A 26,534-nucleotide genomic window follows, 5' to 3' on the forward strand; every position below is an offset into this window, starting at 1 on the left:
TCACCCACAGATATTTAATATTTATATATAATAAAATTATTTTTATAATTTTTATTTTTATATACATTTTATATTCTTATATATTTATTTATGTTTTATATGGAATAATTTTATATAAAAATATATTTATATATAATAAAAAAAATTTAAGTGATGTTCTAGCTTGATCTGTCTCCCAATCACATTTTCCCATTAATCAGTGACCTTCCAGAAACCCTAACTTTAAAGGGTCCTTTCATTGGTTTTAATGGATGGGATTTCAATCTGTTGAAAGTGACTGAAGTAGCTAGCTGCCACCCGTTATCATATTTTTACTCTTCAGAGAACCCACTGGGCAGCAGTTGAGTTGTTCTCTGCCTCCTGAGGCATTTCCTATTCAGTAGCCCACATACCTTTTCTCACCTCCTAATTAAGACTGCAAAACGAACCCAGTAATTGCAGTTACTACAGAAAATCCCAGCCTACCTAGCTAAGAACGTGACACTCTGGTCACAGTCCTTTCCATTGTCCTTCTCATTTTCTTCTGTTGATAATTACAAAGGCACCAATTTGCCTTCAAGTCATGGGGTTCAAGTCCTTCCACTGCACTGGTCCGGTGAACATTTCTACAGATGAGTTCTTCAAATAAGCTAGGAAACTGAAAACCAGACTGCCATGAAACCATCAGCTGTTGGTTTCTCTCCTTAGGGGTAAAATTGGTTCATGTTCAAGACCAAGAAAAAGAAGGAACTGATTCTTAAATTTTGCATTGTTATTCTCCGTATGTAGCCAGGTTTCTCAACAGATGTCAATTCGTTAGTAACTCTTCTGTGGAAGCTTCTGAATTTGTCATATCTTTTATCAATTAAAGAAGTACATTTTCCAAAAGATTGAACTTTCATCTATTTCCTGTGGCATATTGTTTCTGTTATACCTTATTCAAGGACACATTTTCCCTTTTCAACTAACATAAAACCCTATACATCCATAGTAACTGGAAATGAATGCCAGCCAAATGTTTTAGGACCCTTCCCTTGTGTCTCTCTTTTTAGCACAATCAAAACACACACACACACACACACACACACACACACACAAACACACACACACACACACACACACACATTAATTTGGACTCCCCTTTCCAATCCCCAGTTTGGAAGACAAACTTTTGTTTGAGTCCTAACTTTGCTTAATTCTCTGGTCCTTGAATTTTCTCTTCTGTAAAATGAAAGGGTTGGACTAGATGGTCCCTTCCAATTTTAAATCCACTTTCCCTATGGCATTTGCCATGGGAAATAGGCTGAAGAGATCTCTTCGTTGGTGTACATTAAGGTAAATCAGTGTGATATCAAAAATATGCATATATTGAGGGGCAGCTGGATGGCTTAGTGGATTGAGAGCTACATCAGGAGCCAGGAGGTCTTGGGTTTAAACCTGGCCTCAGATACTTCCTGGCTGTGTGATCCTGAGTTAGTCACTTAACCCCGCCACTGCCTAGCCCTTACTGTTCTTCTAATTTGGAGCCAACACACAATATTGGTTCTAAGATGGAAGGTAAAGGTTTTAATATATGTAGAGAAATAATAAATAACAATTTAATAAATGTAATTAAATATATATAGGAAAAGGAGAAGGAAGCCCCCATTATGCACAATAAAATAGGTCAAAAGAACTCAGGCAGGAAACAAGTTTGCACTGTATACAGGGTAAAACCTATGTAGCTCTGTGATAAAAATACCAAATTTGAAGTTAAAAGGCTTGTCTAGATACTAATTCTGGCTCTACCACCACTCGAGGGCTGTCCATGGGTAAGACATCACAGTCTCAATTTACTCATCTACAAAATTAGATGTTTGGGCTAAATTCCTTTCTGCCTCTAAGTCAATGATTTTGGGTAGATAGATAGATGAATATATAATTAGTGGTGCAGACTCACTCAGATGGAGTAGATATATATCGAGTATACTCTAATTGTCCTATGAAAAACACACTTTAAGTAATGTGACTTGTTTTAAAGAAATAATGTTGTTGCATGAGCTTATTTCCCCCATGAAAATATGAGAGTAGATCTTCAGTTTAAGGAGTTTTGAGCATCCCACGTTTGCATGGAGGATACAAATACAAAAGTGAGTCCATCCCTCCCTTCTTCCTTCAAGAAAATAACTGGGTACAGCACAAATATGGGAATGGTGGCCAGGGAAGGGAGTTTTTTGAACCCCAATTTTGTATTTATAATTTAATCATAGCAACTAGTACCCAAGATAAAAATCCCAGCATTCTCCTGATGTATTTTTATTATTAAACACTGATAGAGTGCTAGATCAGGACCATAAATCATTTTGTTTGAATTTGTAAAGTTCCACCCTGTTCGCTATTTTGTTATTTTAGTAGGACTGTGATTTCTTAACGTGTGTTGTGATAAGCAGTGTATGCAACTTCTGCCCTACCGATCCAGATGGTCCATAATTCTAGATACAAAATGTAGGGGGGATATCAGAAGTCTGATTCAGTGTATTGTCTTATTAATGAATAAAGTCAATGGTGGAGGGAGGGAATGAAAGCAGAGAAGACATGATGAGCTTCTCCTGTGGGTGGGCAATGAATGGTGAATACTTAACAGAGGTTCCTATGTGTGTAATTTTGACATGACCTTTGGGTGTTTCATTTATTGTTTGATTTTTTTCTCTACTCAGTAATTATATTCCCTTCCCTTAGGCCTCCAAATGTTCCCCCTAAGCCCCAGAAACACAGGAAGCCCAGACCCCGATCACAGTATAATGCTAAGTTGTTTAATGGGGATTTGGAAACATTCGTCAAGGTACTGGCACAAGCCATTTGGGTGGCTGATCTCCACACTTATTACTATAATGGTCTAGACCTCTTATAAAAGGAGGCAGATCATTATATACAAGTCTCTCCTGGGACTCTTTGCTTTTCCAGAAGAGCAATATAATATTTCCTGAAGTCAGAGGGGAAAGAAGAGAATTTGATCATTGGATTGAGTTCCCTTGGAGGAGAGGCTTGATCCTGGGTGCTGTTAGTTTGGTTTGGTATATACCAGGCAGCCCAGCATTGAGAACTTTTCTTGTTGTGGTTGTTTTTCAGAAGTATGTAACTAATGGCAAAGAGAGGCTACATTATCTTTTACAAAAATTTGATTAAATGGTATTTTTTCTGCTTGCAAAATGAGTGATATAGAATAAATGATAGCCTCGTGACAAGGGGCAGGGGTGGCAAGGGAACCCAAAAAAACAAAATTGTTTGGATTTCCCATGACTTGAGGAATTCATTATATTGGGTGAAATTGTGAGACCTGATAGTCTGTACCTTGAATCTCTGCTGTATTTACTCTCTATCTCCTTTTCATCCTGTATTTCTAATAATGCTTCTAGCCGAGGACGAAGGAACTCGCACACGAGACATCAGGTATAGTGTTAGTGGGAAGAGAGGGCAGGCTCTCTCTCCTCTCTCTCTCTCTCTCTCTCTCTTTCTCTCTCTCTCTCTCTCTCTCTCTCTCTCTCTCTCTCTCTCTCTCTCTCTCTCTCTCTCTCTCTCAATTGCTCTCTGTATCACTTTCAGATTGAAGTCATGCTTGGCTTTAATTAGATCTCTAATACATTAAAAGAGAAATGTTTGCCTTCAGAGAGTCAATTGATTCACCCAGATAGTCTCCTTTAGACTGGAACTATGGAATTTAAAACTCTGGGAAATAGAAATCTCCAATTTTTTCTACCAAGTATTTATCTAATTACATGGAGCATATTCCCAAAGCTCCATTACTCTACAATATCCATTTAGAAAAAAAAAATCTTAAACTGGAAATCAGAATTTTTGGTAAGGTAACGCAACTGCTCATAGAATTCAGCCTTTGGATAATGGGTCCATTTTAAGTTAGATCTGCAGTTTACTGTAGAGAAAAAGAAAGATTTGAAATCCTGGGTCAGCTATTCCCTTTGAACCTTGATTTAATCAGGCGCTTTTTTTTTCCTCTCTGGGCCTCAGTTTCTTCATCTGCAAAATTAAGTGGGAACTCTCCAGGGCACCCCCTATTCCCACTCAAAAATCCTTTGAGCCTTAAAGACTTTGCTACCAGTTAATGGATGAACTTGGGAACTCTCCCTTAGGGCTTTGGCTGATTCATTATGAAAGAAAAAGGGTCTCTTTCTCCTTACTCACTGAAATATGTTATCTGCTGGGAAGGGAGTATTTCATGGAGACTCGTGTCTTCACCTCTTAAACCTGCCGCCATTGTATTATTAATGAAATCTTATTTCATTATTTATTGTATATATTGCATAAATTGCATTTATCACATGATCATATTATTCCTTTTATCTGGACTTGTAGCAGCCTCACCCCTAAACTTCTAAAAAGAAAGGCCCATGAATTTCTTCAGAAGTCATAAATTTCCTGTACTCACACCAGACTTTCAATTTTTTACTTTTTAACACTTAATGGAATTAAGAACTTTGGTTATTTTATTTCACCCTTTATAGTAGATTAGAAGCTACAAACTGGGAAAGTGAGAGGGAAGATTGGTTTTTCTAGACAGACACAATAGCCCGACAAAAGGTTAAAGAAAAAACTCCAAAGAGGACATAAAACGGATGGATATTCCTATAAAGAATAAGCTTTCTAATAACCCTGAGTCAAGAAAACATTAGATTGTCCTCAGAGTCCACTGTTTATAACAGAGAAGCATTAGATATAATTTAGGAAGATTTCCATCAAAAACATTCTCGTTAATTATATATTTCACAATTGGAGGGTTAAGTTTCACTTGTCCAGAATATTTATGTCAGTGAAGCTGTCCAGTTCCCAAGTAATGCCAAATACACAATAACTGGCATTTATATAGAGCATTGATGCCTGCAAAGTGCTTTACATACTTAATGTCAGTTGATCCCCCTAGCAGCCCTGGGAGGTGGACATTTGGGGTATTGATATACCCATTTCACAGATGGGTAACTGGAGCCCAGAAAGGTAAAGTCACTTGTCTGTAGTAGTTCAGCTCATCAGTGTCAGACAAAGCTGGGATAAGCGCTCTTTTTACTTGATTAAATATGGCAGATCTACATTTATTTTCTTTTTTCATACTATGACTATGAAGCAGTAGGAGCCAAATTATTTTTCCCATTGTACAGTTGGAGAAACCAAAGCCCAAAGAGAATTGTTCATATTCACAAAGCTGCTTGGTGGTCCATAGAAGCACTTCCCAAATTCTTACTGCTCATAAAATATTATTTTTTAAAGCCCGAGTTTAAATTCTTCACATTTACAAAATTCATGATAAGCAATAAACTGTCCATATAAGGAGGAAATACGTACATAGTTTACGAATCCTGTAACAATATATTGCAGTCTCTTTGGAACTTTCTTAATGCAAACATTTTCCTTTTGATCATCTTTGGTTCACTCTTTTTTTAAGCTTTAAATACATTGAATGTGCAAACTAATAATATTCTTCCCTTTTTTGCTGACATTTAAACACAATGCTATTAGAAATTATGGCATTCTTTTATTTGTTTCTGTAAAAGGTTACTTCCTTTAAATGATACAAATGTACAAGTTTTTAAAGATGAATCAACTCATCAAAATTATAAATTGTGATGTTAATTATTGTATTGCTGTTGAACTGACCGATCATTGCCCAATTCAGAGCAAAGTCCTAATTTCATTGCCAAAAACATTCCTTACAGAAATTGATAGTCTTGAAACAGACTCATGACAGTCATTCAGGAAACTGTAAGGAATAATACCTACAAAACCACCCCAAACTATTAGCCATGAAACTTAGAACAATCAAACTGCTTCTAACATTTTACTTTATAACCACTCTTTTCCTTGGAAAGATAATATCCATCCAAGAAGTCAGCAAGCATTTGTTAAAAGCTACCAAACTCTATGCTGGGTGTTGAGGATAGAAATGGATAGATGGATGGATAGATAGATAGATAGATAGATAGATAGATAGATAGATAGATAGATGGATGGATGGATGGATTGGTGGATGGATGGATTGGTGGATGGACAGGTAGATGGATAGATGATAGAGAGAGAGAAGGATAGATAGACAGACAGATAGAGGAATAGATAGATAGATAGATGGATTGGTGGATGGACAGGTAGATGGATAGATGATATGATAGAGAGAGAGAAGGATAGATAGACAGAGGGATAGATAGATAGATGGATAGACAGGTAGATGGATAGATGATAGATAGATAGATAGAAAGACAGGTAGAGGAATGGATAGATAGATAGATAGATAGATAGATAGATAGATAGATAGATAGATAGAAATTGATAGATGGATGGATAGATAGATAGATAGATCGATAGATAGATAGATGGATGGATGGATGGATGGATGGATGGATTGGTGGATGGATGGATTGGTGGATGGACAGGTAGATGGATAGATGATAGAGAGAGAGAAGGATAGATATACAGACAGATAGAGGAATAGATAGATAGATAGATAGATGGATTGGTGGATGGACAGGTAGATGGATAGATGATAGAGAGAGAGAAGGATAGATAGACAGAGGGATAGATAGATAGATAGATGGATAGACAGGTAGATGGATAGATGATAGATAGATAGACAGGTAGAGGAATGGATAGATAGATAGATAGATAGATAGATAGATAGATAGATTGATTGATGGATAGATTGATGGATAGATTGATTGATTGATAGATATCCAAATAGATTAATATGTGCATGCCTATAAAGATCTATCTATAGCTATCTATCCCCAACACCTGGTTCAAAAAAAATATATATATATATATACCTGTGTATATAGATTGCTATATTCATCAACATAGGCCTATGTCAATCGATTGAGTTGTCAATCAATCGATATAGGTCTATGTTGACATGGATAGACCTAGATCTATCAATCACCATAGACTAGTTGTTACCAAGATAGAAAGTAAGGGTATTTTTAAAATCTGATTCATAAATGAGCTAAGGCTTAAAAAGTACATGAAAAATAACTTTTGTAGGCAGTAACCTTTTTTTGAAACTACAGATAGTGCATGACATTATCACATGTTTAACTGAGACTGCAGAGTCTCCTTCAATCTCCTACATCAGTAAACACTTATTTTGAAGTACTACCAGAATTCACATTTACTCAAAGACCATAGTGACCTTTAACTGCCAAAAGATGTGAAAATGGAAGTTTCAGACGAAATGTCAGTATAAATAAATGTGATGGGTCTAAGTGTGATTTCCTAAATAAATTTTTAAAAAATTCTGAATCATCGAAAAAGTGTGGGAAAAAACATCTTGATATTCATGAGTAAGTTCTGATGCAAACTGAACAAATACAGGACTAGGGGCTTACCGATTGCAAGATCTCCAGAAGGAAGGACTCAGGCTGGTATGGAATCTTTAGCTAGAGGGAAGGATAAGGTTGAACTAGATGGCCTCTAAGAGCTCAGCCAACCCAGATTGTGTTCAGATGAGTAATTTGTAAAGTTCTTAGCCCAGTGCCTGGCACATAAGAGGCACTATATAAATCCTATTTCTTATTCTCTCCTGAGATTTTTTTCCAGTGTCTTTATGGCAGGAGGTGAGCTGATAAATGTTTAGCACTTGGTTATTTTAAAAAACACAATACAAAACAGCTAGGTAGTTCAGTGGATTGAGAGCCAGACCTAGAGACAGGAGGTCTTAGGTCCAAATGTAGCCTCAGACCTTTCCTAGCTATGTGACGCTGGGCAAGTCCCTTAACCCCCATTGCCTAGCCCTTGCTACTCTCCTTCCTTGGAACCAATATACAGTATTAATTCTAAGTTGGAAGGTAAGAGTTGTTGAGGGCGGGGGGGGGGGGGGTTAAGCATGATACTTTTTAATTTTTAATCTGCATTCTCATTTCAAGTCAATTATCATTTAAGTCAATAAAACAATAAATCAAACCTTCATTTGTTGCATTTTCCTGTTTTCCAAGGTATAAGTGCTCACAGTAAAAATTTAACAACCAGCTTTCCCAAGCAGGTACAATGTTTGCTCTGAAGAATGTTACTTGATTATATCAATTCTAGCTTTGAGAGAAATTTGAATTCATTCGCAGACACAGGAGCCCAAGTTAGAACCAGAACTGCTCCCCCTGTGTTTGATTTGGCTTGCTTCAGAATTGAAACACACCTTTATTTAAATAGAAATCATTTCCTCTCCCTTTCTTTCTGACTTATAAAAGGTCTAGTAGTGGGAGAGGGAAAGCAGATTTCATTTTTAGGGATTGGATTCTTTGACTTTAATTAAGTTGAATGAAACTCCAAACATTAATTTTGCATGTGATTATGTGTTCTCAATGGAGGCCAATTGATTTCCATTTCTTTCTACAGGATTCAGGGCAAGTCATCCCCCTCATTGTGGAAAGTTGCATTCGGTTTATCAATCTGTACGGTAAGCTGCAAGCATTAACTACTCTCCACATTTTAAGTCAACTTGGCTTCTTATTTGTTAAAGTCATTTGCAGAGCAAGCCTAGAGGACAGACTGCAGTTTTTCACCTTGTCTCCCCTCCTTTCTCTTTTTTAATAGGTCTTCAACATCAGGGGATTTTCCGAGTATCTGGCTCCCAGGTGGAAGTCAATGACATTAAAAATTCATTTGAGAGAGGTAATCGCATTTTTATCCAAACAAGCAGCGGAAAGACCTCTTCTCAAACCCTGTTAAAAATTCATCATTTTCCTGAGTGCCAAAGGGGCGCAACCACTCGGTGCAACCCTCTACATCACACTTGGGGTGGAGGGTAGAGGAAGGAGCAAGAGGAATCATAAGACCAATGGCCAAGAGCATACAATGCAGGGGAGCTGGCAAATGGAATCAGCTGAAATGATGCAATTTGTTACCAAGGTCTAAGAAGCCATAAAACATTACATCCTTGACTTAGGACAGGATGGGCAGCCTACAAAAGGACCACGCAAGTGATTCTGAGTGACAGAACCAAGGGAAGCTATCTACAAGCTTGTAAATTATCCAGGGCATCCCTGCTTCCTCTCTCTGTTTTCTGATGCCCTTTTTATATTTTCCTCCCAACTACCAAAACTTGTTACCATTTTCTCTCTTTTAAAAAAAATAACCCTTCCCATCTGTCTTACAATTAATACCAAACATTGGTTCCAAGGCAGAAGAACAGTAAGGGCTAGGCAACGGGAGTTAAGTAATTTGTCATAGGTCACACAGCTAGGAAGTATCTGAGACCAGATTTGAACCCAGGACCTCTTGTCTCTGAGCCTGGCTTTTTAAGCCACCCAGCTGCCCCTTGTCTATGAATTTTAATTAAAAAAATTTTTTTTGTAATAACATTTTTTAAGCCTTTCCCTTCCGTCTTAGAATCAACATTGTGTGTTGGTTCCAAGGCGGAAGAGAAGTAAGGGCTAGGCAATGGGGGTTAAGCAACAAGCCCAAGATCACCCAAGTAGAAAATGTCTGATGCTCTATCCACTGAGCCACCTAGCTACCCAGTACATCACTTTTTACACAGATTCAAACTAATCAGAAATTATAGATTTAACTCTAAAAAAATAGAGAGAATCTTTTTAACAGGAACACATTCTCCCCGAGGGAAAGGGGATCATCATTGCCCCTTTTAGCTGGCTCAAGCAGCCAAAGACTTTCTCCCTCTTAGTTCTTATCCAAATAATTTATAGCTCCCTATTATACTAGCAGCAGCAGCAGCCATCTCTCCTAAAAGCAAAAAAAATGAAAGCTTTGGAGACACTCTTGCAAATGTTCAAAAGCATGATAGGCTATTTCCACCCTCCAGGTTGAGAGAAAACAGCCGATCTCTTTACAATATACTCAGCCCCTCTTCAGTCTAAGAGTCCTTAAAAGCCAGATAATTCTGTTACAGGCAGCAGAACTTTATTCCTGGTATACAATTTCTCCATGTTCAAAAGATATCAATGGTTATACTTGTCGGTGATTTCCTAGCATGCTGTTCCTGGTAACAAGAAAGGAAAATGAGGGTGTGTGTTCAAGAACCAAAGAAGGAGGCAGCAAAGAACTCTTCACTTGAGTTAAATGAGAGAGTGAAGATGAGTCAGTTAAGAATTTGTTTAATATATAAATGCCTTTCTAGGAAAGTAGATTTCTGGCTAGCAAACATGGAATCAGGAGGCAGCTAGTGAGTTGGTTATTTTCCTGGTCTTGACGTTGGCTCTTTCACTTTTATTTAACCAAACAGATTTGGGATCTCCCTCTACAAAGTGGGCCAATTCATAAATGAGTTGTAATAGGGACGAAAGGGTACACTGGTCAACCCAGTGGTCCCAACATGTAACAGCAAAAAAAAGATTTCGCTCCTGTGAAGAATTCTTTGTTGTTTCCCTCTGGTTCTTGAGCACACGCGCTTTCATTTCACTTCCCCAGGTAGACACACATTGGAGTTGGACACTGTAGCAAGGGAATTCTGGAAAGAGTATTCAATTCAAACGTTAATGTTGCGTTGCTCATCGGGAAGGGAAAGAACCTTGGGTAGCATTATGAATGCCACAATTTTTTTTCCTTTACATTTTGGCATATTGTAAGGTATTATTTGGTAACAAAATATAAAAACAGCTTTATTTAAAGCACCTATTTTTAGTATAATCACAGGGTGGGCTTTCTAAACCAGTGATTTTAGTTTTAGTTCCATATAAAATCTCACTAATTATAATTAACAGCCTTATAAAGAAATGTCAATGGTTTTCATCAAAGTGAACAAAAATATATGAATAATTTGGTTTTTACTCATTTATTCTAGGTGAAAATCCCTTGGCTGATGACCAAAGTAACCATGATATTAACTCAGTTGCTGGAGTTCTGAAACTTTTTTTCCGCGGGCTGGAAAACCCCCTCTTTCCTAAGGAAAGATTTAATGATCTTATTTCATGTGTCAGTAAGTAGAATTTTTAAAAAATCCTTCTCTTTGCAGAAACTGTGTATTTTAGTCAACAACTTCCTGGAAAGGGCAAGAGACAGCCCCTTGGATTTCAGAGACAATCTGTTTCCATTCAGGAGCAGTTGTCTCCAGGGTGAGTCTCGCTCCATAGCCTGGGTCACTCCCTTTATGGAGTGGGGCTGAATATTGCCGCATTCCCTGGTTGGAGTACAGTTGTGAGGATATTTCTGTATCAAGTATGGAATCTTGAAGCGTCCAGGACTGTTCATTTTCTTCCACGTACAAGGATGGGTTCCAGCAGGCTGAGGGACAGAGGAAGACAAGACACACACAAACTAGAAGCATGGTTCTTCTCCTAGCCCAGTTTAAACATCTAGTAACACATGCATGTTCTGATAATTGCTTTAAGGAATTCCTGAGCCATGGAGGTGAATTCCTATTAGCATGCATTAGTATCACTGGGGACTGACCCTCTTTCTGTTGCTGTTCTGAGAAGTTTGAGCTCCATCAGAGTGGAGAGGGAAGGACAGCTTAGGAGAGAGAGTCCAGCTTCTGCATTACCGGCCTCAAGTTTTGGGGAGTCCAAATGAGATTACATGGGTTTAACAGCTTTGTAAAATGTTATAACTTGACAGTGAAGCAGTATTACATCTCAGGAGACTCCAAAGTTGGCATCCCTAGCATGGTTGGGAAGAGGGGAGATCCAAACTCTTTAAAAGTGAAAAAATGATCCTAGGGATTGTAAAGATTAAGTTTATGGTTTTACTAAATATATAAGAATTCTATTTTTTTTATTTTATTTGGTCAATTTCAAACATTATTCCTTGGTTACAATAATCACATTAATTCCCTCCCTCCCCTCTCCCCACCCTTCCCTCAGCCAACGTTCAATTCCCACTGGGTATCACATGTGTCCTTGATCAGAACCTATTTCCATACTGTTGATGTTTGCACTAGGATGATCATTTAGAGTCTACATCCCCAACCATATCCCCTCAACCCATGTAATCAAGCAGTTGTTTTTCTTCTGTGTTTCTATTCCCACAGTTTTTCCTCTGAATGTGGATAGTGTTCTTTCTCATAGATCCCTGCAGATTGTTCAGGATCACTGCATTGCCACTAATGGAGAAGTCCATTACATTCGATTGTACCACAGTGTATCAGTCTCTGTGTACAATGTTTTCCTGGTTCTGCTCCTCTCGCTCTGCATCACTTCCTGGAGGTTGTTCCAGTCCCCATGGACTTCCTCCACTTTATTATTCCTTTGAGCACAATAGTATTCCATCACCAACATATACCACAATTTGTTTGGCCATTCCCCAATTGAAGGGCATCCCCTCATTTTCCAATTTTTGGCCACCACAAAGAGCGCAGCTATGAATATTCTTGTACAAGTCTTTTTCCTTATTATCTCTTTGGGGTATTAACCTAGCAGTGCTATGGCTGGATCAAAGGGCAGACAGTCTTTTAGCACCCCTTGGGCATAGTTCCAAATTGCCCTCCAGAATGGTTGGATCAATTCACAACTCCACCAGCAATGCATTAATGTCCCAACTTTACCACATCCCCTCCAGCATTCATTACTTTCCTTTGCTGTCATGTTAGCCAATCTGCTAGGTGTGAGGTGATACCTCAGAGTTGTTTTGATTTGCATCTCTCTGATTACAAGAGATTTAGAACACTTTTTTCATGTGCTTATTAATAGTTTTGATTTGTTTAACTGAAAATTTCCTATTCATGTCCCTTGCCCATTTGTCAATTGGGGAATAGCTTGATTTTTTTTACAATAGATTTAGCTTTTTGTAAATTTGAGTAATTAGACCTTTGTAGGAGATTTTTGTTATGAAAGTTGTTTCCCAATTTGTATTTCCCTTCTAATTTTGGTTACATTGGTTTTGTTTGTACAAAAACTTTTTAATTTGATGTAATCAAAATTATTTCTTTTACATTTTGTGACTCTTTCTAAGTCTTGCTTGGTTTTAAAATCTTTTCTTTCCCAAAGGTCTGACATATATAGTGTAGATTACTACATTACTATTCTGTGTTAACCTAATTTGCTTATAGTTTCCTTCTTTATATTCAGGTCATTCACCCATTCTGAGTTTATCTTGGTGTAGGGGGTGAGATGTTGATCCAAACTTAATCTCTTCCATGCTGTCTTCCAATTTTCCAGCAGTTTTTATCAAATAGTGGATTCGTCATTTCCCTGGATATCCTTGATGTTTTGTACTTCCTAATGCACTTTGAAATTTTTTTTTCTAATTCAGTAAAATAGTTTTTTGGTAGTTCAATGGATATAGCACTAAATAAGTAAATATGCTTGGGTAGGATGGTCATTTTTATTATGTTAGCTCATCCTACCCATGAGTAGTTAATGTTTTTCCAATTGTTTGGATCTAGTTTTAATTGTGTGGAGAGTGTTTTGTAGTTGTGTTCATATAGTTCCTGGGTGTGTCTCTGCAGATAGATTCCCAAGTATTTTATGTTGCCTAGGGTGATTTTAAATGGAATTTCTCTTTCTAACTCTTGCTGCTGAAATGTGTTGGAGATATATAGAAATGCTGATGACTTATGTGGGTTTATTTTTGTATCCTACAACTTTGCTAAAATTGTTGATTATTTCCACTAGATTTTTAGTTGGTTCTCTAGGATTCTTTAAGTAGACCATCATATCATCCACAAAGAGCGATAGCTTGGTACCCTCATTGCCTTCAATTTCTTTTTCTTCCCTAATTGCTACTGCTAGTGTTTCTAGTACAATGTTAAATAATAGCAGTGAAAATGGGCATCCTTGTTTCACTCCTGATCTCATTGGGAATGCATCCAGTTTATCCCCATTGCAGATGATGTTGGTTGATGGTTTTAGATAAATACTACTTATTATTTTTAGGAAAGACTATTCTATTCCTATACTTTCTAGTGTTTTCAATAGGAATGAGTGTTGTATTTTGTTAAAGACTTTTTCTGCATCTATTGAGATAATCATTTGATTTTTGTTGGTTTGCTTGTTGATATGGTCAATTATGTGGATGGTTTTCCTAATATTGAACCATCCTTGCATTTCTGGTATAAATCCCACCTGATCATAGTGAATGACCCTTGTGATGACTTGCTGGAGTCATTTTGCTAGTATCCTATTTAAGATTTTTGCATCTATGTTCATTAAGGAGATTGGTCTATAGTTTTCTTTCTCCGTTTTTGACCTGCCTGACTTTGGAATCAGTACCATATTTGTGTCATAAAGGAAATTTGGTAGAACTCCTTCTTTGCTTATTCTGTCAAATAGTTTGTATAGTATTGGGATTAGCTGTTCTTTGAATGTTTTATAGGATTCACTTGTGAATCCATCCGGTCCTGGAGATTTTTTTTAGGGAGTTCTTTGATGGCTTATTCAATTTCTTTTTCTGATATGGGATTATTTAAGAATTCTATTTCTTCTTCTGTTAATCTAGGCAATTTGTAGTTTTGTAAATATTCATCCATATCACCTAGATTGGCATATTTATTGCCTTATAATTGGGCAAAATAGTTCTTAATGATTGCCTTAATTTCCTTTTCATTGGAGGTGAGGTCTCCCTTTTCATCTATGATACTGTTAATTTGGTTTTCTTCTTTCCTTTTTTTATTAGATTGATCAGTAATTTGTCTATTTTGTTTGGTTTTTTTTAAAATACCAGCTTCTTGTCTTATTTATTAGTTCAATAGTTCTATCACTTTCAATTTTATTAATTTCTCCCTTAATTTTTAGGATCTCTAATTTGGTTTTCTTCTGGGGGGTTTTAATTTGCTTTCAAGTTTTTTGATTTGCATGTCCAATTCATTGATCTCTGCCCTCCCTGATCTGTTAATATATGAACTCAAGGATATAAATTTATCCCTGAGTACTGCTTTGGCTGCATCCCATAGTTTTTGAAAGGATGTCTCATCATTGTCATTTTCTTCAATGAAATTATTAATTGTTTCTATGATTTGTTATCTAACTAACCGATTTTGGAGAATCATATTATTTAATTTCCAGTTAATTTTTGATTTGGCTCTCCATGTGCCCTTACTGATCATTATTTTTATTGTGTTATACTCTGAAAAGGTTTTATTTATTATTTCTGCTTTTCTGAATTTGTTTGCCATGTTTTTATGACCTAGTACATGGTCAATCTTTGTGAATGTACCATATGCTACTGGAAAGAAGGTGTGTTCCTTTTTGTCCCTATTTATTTTTCTCCATATATCTATTAACTCTAATTTTTCTAAGATTTCATTCACATCTTTTACCTCTTTCTTACTTATTTTTTATTTGATTTATCTAAATTTGATAGTGGTAGGTTCAGGTCTCCCACTAGTATAGTTTTACTATCTATTTCATCCTTCAATTCCACTAGTTTCTCCTTTAGAAATTTGGATACTATACCATTTGGTGCATACATGTTGATTACTGATATTTCCTCATTGTCTATACTCCCTTTTATCAGGATATATTTAACTTCCCCATCACTTTTAATCAGATCTATTTTTATTTTGGCTTTGTCAGATATCATGATTGCAACTCCTGCCTTCTTTCTGACAGTTGAGGCTCAATAAGTTTTGCTCCAAGCTTTGATTCTAACCTTGTGAGTATCTACCCACCTCAGGTGTGTTTCTTGTAGACAACATATGGTAGGATTTTGGATTCTAATCCACTCTCCTTTTCATTTTATGGGTGAGTTCATCTCATTCACATTCAAAGTTATGATTGTCACTTGTGTATTTCCCAGCATTTTGATATCCTCTCCTAGTTCTGTCCTTTCTTCTTTATATATATATATAACCTTTTAAACCAGTGGTTTACTTCTAATCAATACCCTCCCTTGATGTGCTTCCCTTTTTGGCCCCTCCCTTTTTGTTCCCTTCAGGTTTTTTTAGGGTCTATTAAGTTTCCTCTCCCCTCTCTTTCAACTCCTTCCCCCCTACCCCCCTTAGTTTTCCCTTCTCACTTTCCCTGTAGAATACAATAGAATTCAAGACCCTAACTGATCTAGATGCTCTTCCCTCTCAGAATTGATTTCACTGAGAGTAAAGTTTAAGTATCACCTATTAACACTCTCTTCCTCTCCTTCTTATAAGAGTATTCTTCCCCTCCCCCCTTCCTGTGTGTATCTTTTTGTGATAAAGGTTATCCTATTTATTTTATTTCTTCATGTATCTCTTGGTGCCATCTTCGATTTCCCCCCTCCCTTTTTCTTTTTTTGTATATCATCTCATAGCACTTATTACCCCAATATCTTCCTGTGAATGATTCTTCTAATTACTATAATAGTGAATATAATTTAGGGAGTTACAAATAACATTTTCCCCATATATTACTGTATATAATTTGATCTAATTGTAGCCCTTAAAGAAGAAAGGTTGAATAAATAAAAAATATGTTTCCTCTTTTTCCACTCTTTCTTATTTACGTTTTCATGTTTCTCTTGATCTTTGTGTTTGGATATCAAACTTTCCACTTAGTTTTGGTCTTTTCTTTACAAATACTTGTATATCTATTTTGTTGAATAACCATACTCTCCCCTGGAAGTATATAGTCAGTTTTGATGGATAGGTAATCCTTGGTTGAAGACACAATTCTCTTGCCTTTCTGAATATCATTTTCCAAGCCTTATGGTCCTTTAGTGTGGAAGCTGCCAGGTCTTGTGTGATCCTGATTGGTGCGCCTTGGTATATGAATTGTCTCTTTTTGGCTTCTTGTAGAATTTTCTCTTTAGCTTGAAAGCTCTGGAATTAGGCAATTACACTCCTGGGAGTTGTCTTTTGAGGATTTAGTGTAGAGGGTGTTCTATGAACTCTTTCAATGTCTATTTTGCCCCCTTGTTCAAGAACATCAGGGCAGTTTTCTTGGATGATTTCTTGTAGTATGACGTCAAGATTTCTGTTCATTTCTGGCTTTTCAGGAAGACCAATGATTCTCAAATTGTCTTATCATGATCTGTTTTACTGATCTGTCATATCTGTGAGATATTTTACGTTTTCTTCTATATTGTCAATCTTTTGACTTTGCTTTATTAATTCTTGCTGTTTCGCAAGATCATTGTCTTCCAGTTGCCTAATTCTGGTCTTTAAGGACTGATTTTCTGCTATAATCTTTTGATTTTCCTTTTTGCTTTGGTCTATCCTGCTTTTTGTGGCTTTCAGCTGTTTCTCCAGGTCAGAGTTCTTGTCCTTTAAACTGTTATTTTCTCTTTGAATTATTTCCCACTTTTCTTTCCAGAAGGCTTCCATCTTTTTGATAAATTCCAATTTAAATTCTTCAAGAGCTTGTGAACAATTTCCATTTTTTCTGGAAGGTTTGGGGTTTATTTGAATTTCCTCCTATATTTCCTCTCTGGCCTGGGTTTTTCCTCTGTAAAAATTTTCCAGGGGCAACCCCTTCTTCCTGTTTTTCTTGGAGGGAGGTTGTTGCTCCTGAGCACAATTTGCCATCACTGTGGTGGTTTTTCCTTCCCTTTTTAGTCAGAAATCTGAGTGAGATGGGCAGGCTCTCTGAGTATGGAGCTAGGGAGCAAGGATTTTGTCTGAGGCAAGCTCTCGAATCTCCAGAGCTTCTGCTGTTTGCCGCCCTTCTCTGTGCTATTTTCCCACAAGCGCCCACGGTCTGAGCTCTTCATCCTGATAGAGTTTCAAGTGTAGCTACAATCAGGGGTAGGTGTTTTGTGGTCTTAATCAGTTCCCACAGACCTAGAGGTGCCCCTTACTCACTATAGAGGTGCCTCTCGCTCACTGATTCTGGTGAGCGATGGCTCTGACTCTAGCTCTGTAGATGGGGTGGGGGAGGGTAGAACATCTCGCGATTTTGGTAGGAGTTTTTTCACCCCCTTATAGTGTGGAAATGCCCAAATCCCACGTACCTTCAATGCTGCACCCTACTGTAGAGTCCCTTTGTTCTTCTTAATTTGTTTTTTTTGTTTTTTGAAGTAGTCTATATCGGTGGGTGCTGAGGAGAGGATGAGTCTTGTGTCTAGACTGCCACCATGTTTACCCGGAAGCCTCTTGTACTCTTAAGAATTCTAAAATAATACGGTGGTCACTGATTTAAAAATATTGTAGCTAATATAGTCCAAGGTCACAATTTTTCCTTAATTCAATTCAGTGAATTCGTCACATACCAACTATTTCAGGACACCATGCCTGGTGTAGAATTCAAATTAATGTGCAATACTTGAAATATTATATTTAATCAAGTTTATTATCTGACAAAATAGGGCCATGTGACTATGTTTTTTCTACCTACTCAAAAAGCCCGCTCTACCAATGCCTTGACAGGAAGGAAAAAGAGTCCAAGACACCGAACTCCACCCAATTTATATCCTGTCTACTTCAGCCCGTAATGACAGGAAGTAAGTAGGGTGTTGGGAATCGTGGTTTTGCTGGGGATCATAGTTTTTAAGATAACAGATTCAAATTATACACTGGCCATGAAAAGACCAAAAAGAAACTGTCATCAACATGCTTGCCTTTTACTAAGTGGAGGAAATTAGTAAGAAGAGAAGGGGAATGTGAATCATATACATTCAACTAAATTTAAAATATATACTAAAAATAAGTAAATAAGTGATATATAAATATATTTGTAAATCTTATATACACCTCTACTCCCTATATTTTGATACAATTATGCCAGGGGCTTAGTTGTCCCAATAATACTTGTTTTCCACTCCTGGTTAAAACACACATACACACACACACACAGACATTGAGAGCTAGGCTCAGAAATGGGAAATCCTGGGTTCAAACACTTCCTGACTGTGTGACCCTGGGCATGTCACTTAACCCCAATTGAATAGCCCTTCTGTCTTAGAACCAACAGATACCATTGATTCTAAGACAGAAGGAAAGGGGTTTTCAATAAAAATACAATATAGGTATGTGTATATGTATATATACCTTGATAGATATTTTAATATAGATATATATAGAGAGATATCTAAAAACATACCTATATTTATAAATGTATAAGTATATATTTATAAATAATATTAATATATAATATAAATATATAAATATGAGATAATATCTAGATATAATGTAAAATATAAATAAAAGTATTAATATGATAAACAATTAATAAATAATAATGAAATTTAAATATAAATAAACTTCCCTATATTGATATAGATATATAAACATATATCTATATGTTGAGATATATAGATGTATATAAATATCTTTATATTGAGAGATATATATATATAAATATCCAGAGAGAGAGAAAGAGAGAGATTTCAAGTTAATACAAAGTGCTTTCCAAAGGGAGAGTGAACTCCCAACTATTATAGTTTTTAAGAACTCTGTTCCGAAAAAGCTTCCTCTAGCTCAGTTAGATATTATTGTGGGTAATTCAGAATGTCTCTGAAGCATTTCAGTATTCATGCATGGGTGTGCACACGCACACACACACACACACACACACACACACACACACACACACACACACTGCCTGAGTCATCATAGCAGACTTTTGACCCAGCTGGAAAAAGAACTAGAATTTTTTTCAAAGAGAGATGTCATGATCCAGGAATTCCCTGTTACCATGACCAGAGCTTTCCCTCACATCCTGAAAGCTGCCTTAAATATGGGGAAATAGGCACTCTGGGGATTTTCATCTGCAACATTCAGCAGATTTCTAGTTGTACAGATCACATTGTCTTCTTTAGGCATCCCGTGTGACAGATGGAGGAGAGGATGTTGGGCCATGGAACTAGTGGTAGGCTGCCTTTAGCTCCAAGCCCTACTCCCCATATTTTGACACAGTCATGCCAGACGATCAGTCAGCCCATTAACACTTGTTTCTCACTCCTGTTATATTTTTCCTCCAATAGGTCACCCCATAAGGACCTCTAAAAAGAATCAATCAGTTAACATTCATTAAGGACCTCCTATGTGCCCTCATGGAGCTTACAATCTAATGAAGGCAGCTCCAGGCATACACACACACATATGAACCAAGCTATATACAAGGTACTTAGGACATAATTGCCAAAGGGAACATACTAGAAGTAAGAGGAGTTGGGAAAGGTTTCCTATAGAACTTAAGGTTTTAATTGGTACTCCTAGTTAAAATTCTCTAAATGAATTAAAGTTCTTGTCTCAGAACTGGAGACTTCCCATGTCTTCTCTCTAATGACAGCTCCAAATGGATCCATATCTTGTGCTACCTTGAAACATAGTTTTTGTTTGGAGCTATGGTAGCACTGGAATAGGGAACTCCTAGAGAAGCCAATCCCTCCATCAATACAAATAGCAGCTCTCATTAGATCTCAAACATTGTCTAAGAATGTGAGAGGAAAAGGGATTTGCCAGTAGGTATCAAGAGGCAAAATTTGAACCTGGTTCTTTCAAGGCTTCCAGGCTGGTCCTCCAGATTATTTCTCTTGTACATATTTGTTTGTGTCTCTCACCTTTCCTGTTAGACTGTAACTCCTTGAGGATAGGGAATTGGAGTCTATAACTCTTACAGTGTTAGATGTCCAATAAATGTTCCTGGATTTAAAAAAAAAAATCTACAGCCCTAATAAATGCTTGTTGAACGATTAATAACAAGAAATGGTTTCTGGGAGAGGCAGGGAAAGAGATATATTGGGAGATAAAGGTGAACCACAAACAAAAGGAAGCTATTTTAAAAATGTTAAAATGAAGTTCATCCATGTGATCAAAGGACTTGCTCAGCTCTAAATCAGTGATCTTTATGAGGGGCCATAGTTCAGTGATAGAGTGCCAGATCTGGAGTTGGGAGTTCCTATGTTCAAATCTCATCACAGATAGCTGTGTGACCCTGGGCAAGTGACTTAATCCCATTGCCTAACCCTTATCATTCTTCATCTAAGACAGAAGGTAAGGATTAAATAAATTAGAGACACACAAATCACTCTCAAGTCTCCCATCCCTCCCCCTTAGGACTTGCTATTTACTGTTTTGTTTGAAAGCAAGGCAAAGAGTAATCGAAATGCATTCAATTTAGCAACAAGGTTTTCCTCTCTATACTTCTTCCTTCCTCTCCTCCTGCCCCCTTTCCCTCTCATTTTCTCTACTCCTTTCTTCATCTTTCTAGCTCTTCCAATAAACTTCACATGCACATTTGTGCATGTTGAAAAAATAAAACATGAGCACTTACTTAAATATGTAACTGAACTGGTAAATTGATCTTGGAAGCTGAGTATTTAGTGATGGATGGATGTCAGGAACATTTGCGGCAACTGCCATTAAATAAATACCTTTTCTAAATGTAGGCACCCTGGAATTTCCGCCCATGGCTTAGGACTGAAGGATAAGCTAGCAAGGAAAATAGCATTCAGTGATTTAGCATTTGCTCTCTGGCAAGCACTTTAGAAAGGCTGCCACCAAAGATCCAATTCAAGGAGATGATTTGTGGTTCGCTTTTCTTTCATATGGATCTTCTTGGAGCTATCAGGTCATTAGAAAGCAGACATGCAAAGTCTCCAGTTCTGAGACAAGAACCTTAATTCATTTACAGAACTTTAACTACAAGTATCAAGTCTAGCTGAGAATTCCCCTTTTCCCAAGTAAATGAGCTTATAAAGTGCTTATGGCTTATGAAAATAAACAAAACTTCGGCAGTCACAATTTTTCCCAGAAAAAAAATTGTGCCCCTAAAGAGCAAATGTGGCCTTTTTGCTCTTTTTTAAATTCATAATCACATTTATTTCAGGTATGCCACTCACATGAACATCATTGAGCAAAATTGGATTGCAGACAAGTATATAAATATCATAGCACACATAGGAACCTACATCCATCGATAATCGCTTGTCTTCTCTTCCAGAGAGGATGGGGAGGGAACATTAGATTCCACATTCATTCACAAACAGGTATAGACAGAGACGTTTTCTAGGTTACCAATGACAACTGTTAATGTTGGCCCCAATTCTGGGCCCAGGAGAGCGTGCCAGGTGCTGGAGCCAGACCACAAGCCGTGCTGGGCATGGCTGTGCCTAGAGGAGTCTGCCAGGGGAAATTCTCCATTCTGTCTCCCACCGCCATACCTCAAGCCCCCACACTGCTCTTTCAGGAAAACCAGACAGCTGCTGATTGCCCTACATTACACTGATAGAAAACAGAGAATGGAATTCCAGGAGCTTTCCTTTAACACAACATTGTTTTCCTCATCTCAGTGGCTTGAGCCTGAGATTCTTTGGCTTCTGTCATGAGCAAGAGGGAATGTAACTCACCATTGGCAGCTTAATATATTTTAAATCTTCTCTGAAGACAGACTTTAATTTATTTAAGTATTATATTGAGTATTTTAAGGGTTAAATCTTACGGTATTATATATTATATTGATTATTCTATTAAGTATTATGTATATTATACTCAGTATTATATAGATTATGTATACTATATTAAGTATTATATATTAGACTATTATATTGAGTATTATATATAATATTGAGGTTTATAAGTATTCTATTAACTATTGTATATATTATATTAAGTATTATGAGGATTATATATTATACTGAGTATTCTATTATTATGTATATTATATGAAGTATTATACTGAGTATTATATATTATACTAAGTATTATATTAAATATTATGTATATTATATGGAGTATATAGTGATTATATATTATACTGAGTATTCTATTATTATGTATATTATATGAAGTATTATACTGAGTATTATATATTATACTAAGTATTATATTAAATATTATGTATATTATATGGAGTATATAGTGATTATATATTATACTGAGTATTCTATTAGTGTATATTATATGAAGTATTATACCGAGGATTACATATTATATACTATGTATTCTATTGAGTGTTATATGTATAATTGAAAATCTGTTACCCTAAAAAAGAACTACATTTCCCGAGAGCCCACTGATTTCCTGTCATTAAGTACTTCCTGTAGACAAAGGATATTAGTGAGTGGGCAGTCATCTTGGGTCTCTTTCTTGGGCTTGCAGCCATCATGGTGGCAGTGGTAAGCTAAGTGCGGGGATTTTAAATGGGCTAAACAGCCATAGGCATGTGGTCTTTATTTTGTATCCTCTTTATTCCTTGATTTCTAATGATCATTAATAAATCCCTTAAAATATAACATTTTATTATTTGAGTTTTAATTTTAATTTTTACATTTATGGCAACCAAAAGGGATGAGAAAAAACTCTTAATTTTTTAAAAAATAGCTTAGATATCCAAGAAACAATGTTTGAAATTGACCAAATAAAAATAATGTTTAAAAAAGTAAAAAAATAAAGATAGCCTAGTAAATTTTTTAAGCCATGTTTCTCCTGCCAAGGCTCTTCTCCCACCCCACCCACCAATCCACCCTCACAGACTCCGAGAGAACTCCGAACTCTTGTTGGAGCTGCTGCCTTTTCCTTTCCCTACTTTTTGCCGGTCACTCTCCAGGCTATTTTTAGCAGGGGGACTCTGCTTGAGCCCATGTTCAACTCCCTCATTTTATAGACAAGGAAACTCAAGACCAGAGATATGCAAGGATTCACCTAACATTGCAATGGCAATAAATAGCACAGGTGGGATTCGAACCCCAATCCTCAGACTCCAGAGCTAGAAGTCTCTAGAGTTGACCAGAATTACCCAAAGGATCTTAGATCATAGTGACATTTCTATAGAAGCATGAACTATGGTTTTGTATATCCTACAGATAAACAAGAATAGCTAACATTTATCTAATTAATGCTTACTATTAGCACTGTGCTAAGTGTTTTTTAATTATTGTCCCATTTGATCTGCAATGACCCTGGGAAATAAATGCTATTATTATCCCCATTTTACAGGTGAGGAAACTGAGGCAAGTGGATTAAACAACTGCCTTGGGTCACACTGCTGGGTATCTGAAGCCTGATTTGAACTCTGGTTTTCCCAAACTACAAGCCTGGCATTCTTTCCCCTGCGCCATCTTGCTGCCAAGCTAGGATTTCATAAGGCTGAATTGGGACAATGATTGTCAATGATGATTCTTTTAATTTTTTTAAATTTAGAATATTTTTCCATGGTTACATAATTCATGATTTCCCCCACCCCTGATGATTCTTTTTTAAAATCAAGGAACTAAGATAACCTGCTGACCATCAACTCGAACACAATTAACCAACATTCCTCAGCCTGAAATTAGGTTGGTAACTCAGAAAACAGTATCCTTGGGGCAGCCAGGTAGCTCAGTGGATGGAGAGCCAGGGCCAGAGATGGGAGATCCTGGGTTCAAATCTGGCCTCAGACACTTCCTAGCTGTGTGACCCTGGGCAAGTCACTTAACTTTTGCCTAGCCCTGACCACTCTTCTGCCTTGGAACCGATTCTAAGAGCATAAGTATTCTTCACTTCCTCATTAAGTGATGCATTCACCTAACTTTTGTAAATGATGCATTCACACCCACCTGTGTGGCTGTGACTGTGCTCTTAATGACAGCTCCAGAGACTATTTCTAAGCAGATTGCTGTTAGTGGCATAGGTCATCTTCAGGTAACTTTGCTTGTATTCTTCCTTGGCATGATTCAGTTTGAGACAAAAACTAAGGACAACATATGTTTGTCTTGATCAGAGAATAACCCCCCATTTTTGCTTTTAAGAGTGAGTCTTGGTATGTACGACGTGACTCATGTTACCAGGATACTTCAAAATATGTAATTATTTTACACTGTGTGACAAACACTAATTAGAGATGGTATAAGTGTGCTGTTACAGTTTTATTCAATGCAACTAAACAGTCAAAGATAGCATTGATCATAAAAAGCTAAATAGAAGCTCACTCAACAAGCATTCATTAAATATTTGCAATTTTGCAAGACTCTAAGAGGTAGGAATACCACGGCAGAAGAATGCTAAGGGCCAGGCAATAGGGTTAAGTGACTTGCCCAGGGCCATGTAGATAGGACATACCTGAGACCAGATTTGACCCCAGAACCTCCCACCTCTAGGTGTGACTCTCTACCCACTGAGCCACCTGGCTTACCCTCTTACCTTGACTATTTCAAGACTCCATTGGACTCCTTGTCCCAGTGCCCCCATTCCAACCCATTCTCTATGCTGCCACAAAGATAATTTTCTTAAGGCACAAGTCCTCCCTACCTATTACCTCCACAATAAAATATAGTGTCCTCTGTGTGGCATTTAAAGTTCTTTCCAAGCTAGCATCCTTCTAATTTTCCAGGCTTTTGCAGCCACATTAGCGTACTTGCTCTGCTGTCTCTCTCCTCTACTTTGCCTCGATTTCTGGCTTCTTTTAAAACTTGGCTTAAATAAACCTCTTATAAGATGGCTTTCCTGGACCCTAGAGATGATGATGTCTTGTCTTCCAAGATTGCTTTCCATCTACTTGATATTTGCCTCACATACACCGATCTTTATATTGGGTCTCTCCCATGAAAAGCTTCTTAAGGGCAGGACTATTTTTTTTCTTCTGCATTGGGATCCCTAGCAAATAGCAAACATTTAATGAATGCTTGTTGAGCAAGCTTATATCAAGTTTTTTATGATTAATGCTCTCTTCAGATATTTCGTTGCGTTGAATAAAACTCTAATAGTACATTTATGTCATCTCTAATAAGAGTGTGTGTCACACAGTGTTAGATAATTATCTGTTTTGAAGTTTCATGGGAAGCATGAGTCATTCTTAAAAGCATCTCTATGGACCTCAGTTTCCCCCCTTCAGATGGAGTTGAATTAGATGGCCTCTCAATTTCTTGCAAGCTCTAAATCTGATCCTACATATATAGCTCAGTTTCTCCTCTGCTAAAAAAGACTAAGAATATTTACATGCCCCCACCCATCCTTTGAGAGAATCGTTGATCCAAGGGAGTTCGTTCTCATGATGACCAGAAAATAAACTTCTTACATTGGGGGACATACGTTCATTTTTCCATGTCACTCAGAATGCACTTTAGACAGCCGCAATGACAACTAGCCATTTGAGTTCTAGGGACCGAAAAGGATTCACCCATCTCCAGAAAGAAAGCAATTTCTCTCCTTTTGCCAGAATGGAACAAGGCAGTGCCCGAAAAGTGTGATGAACCAAGGCACCATGTCTAACCCATCTCCTTTATAGCACCCAGGGCTCATTCTGAAGCATTTTATATATCATAAATACATTTGACCACAAAAATAAGAGTTTCCGATGCAGCTAGGTGGTACAGTGGCATAGAAAGCCAATCTTGGAGTCAAGAGGACCTGGGTTCAAATCTCAAACATATCCTAGCTGTGTGACCCTAGGCAAGTCTCTTACCTCCATTTGCCTAACCCTTGCCCTTCTGTTTTTTTTTTTAATTGAAATTTTTATTTAATTAATTAATTTAGAAGATTTTTCCATGGTTACATGATTCATGATCTTTCCCTCTCCTCCTCCCACCACATTCCAATAGCTAACAAGCAGTTCCACTGGGTTTTACATGTGTCATTGATCCAGACCTATTTCCATGTTATTGATAATTGCACTAGGTGATTGTTTAGGGTCTACATCCCCAATCAGATCCCCATCAATGTGATTCTTGCCCTTGTCTTAGAGTTGTTACTAAGAAAGAAAGGATCTTAAAAAAAAACAAACACAAATATATATATATATCCATTTCCATAGTGCTCAAATAATAGTGTTATCATTATTTTTCATGTTAACATAGAGGGTACCTTT

General features: G+C 37.1%; 1 protein-coding gene across 2 annotated transcripts in view; it reads left to right on the top strand.

Annotated features, from left to right (window-relative positions):
- The window catches only part of SRGAP1 (SLIT-ROBO Rho GTPase activating protein 1), a 340,469-nt gene that overhangs the window by 277,056 nt on the left and 36,879 nt on the right, over window positions 1-26,534 (top strand). The window contains exons 12-15 of one of the 2 annotated variants that reach the window (XM_056800690.1): window positions 3,375-3,408; window positions 8,344-8,404; window positions 8,542-8,619; window positions 10,748-10,882. In XM_056800690.1, the coding sequence (XP_056656668.1) occupies window positions 3,375-3,408; window positions 8,344-8,404; window positions 8,542-8,619; window positions 10,748-10,882 (308 nt within the window). Of the gene's footprint in view, window positions 1-2,697; window positions 2,801-3,374; window positions 3,409-8,343; window positions 8,405-8,541; window positions 8,620-10,747; window positions 10,883-26,534 lie in introns of both variants that reach the window. The other variant, XM_056800689.1, reaches the window with a different exon arrangement.

Source organism: Monodelphis domestica, chromosome 5, assembly GCF_027887165.1.
Source record: "Monodelphis domestica isolate mMonDom1 chromosome 5, mMonDom1.pri, whole genome shotgun sequence".
Taxonomy (NCBI): Eukaryota; Metazoa; Chordata; class Mammalia; order Didelphimorphia; family Didelphidae; genus Monodelphis; species Monodelphis domestica.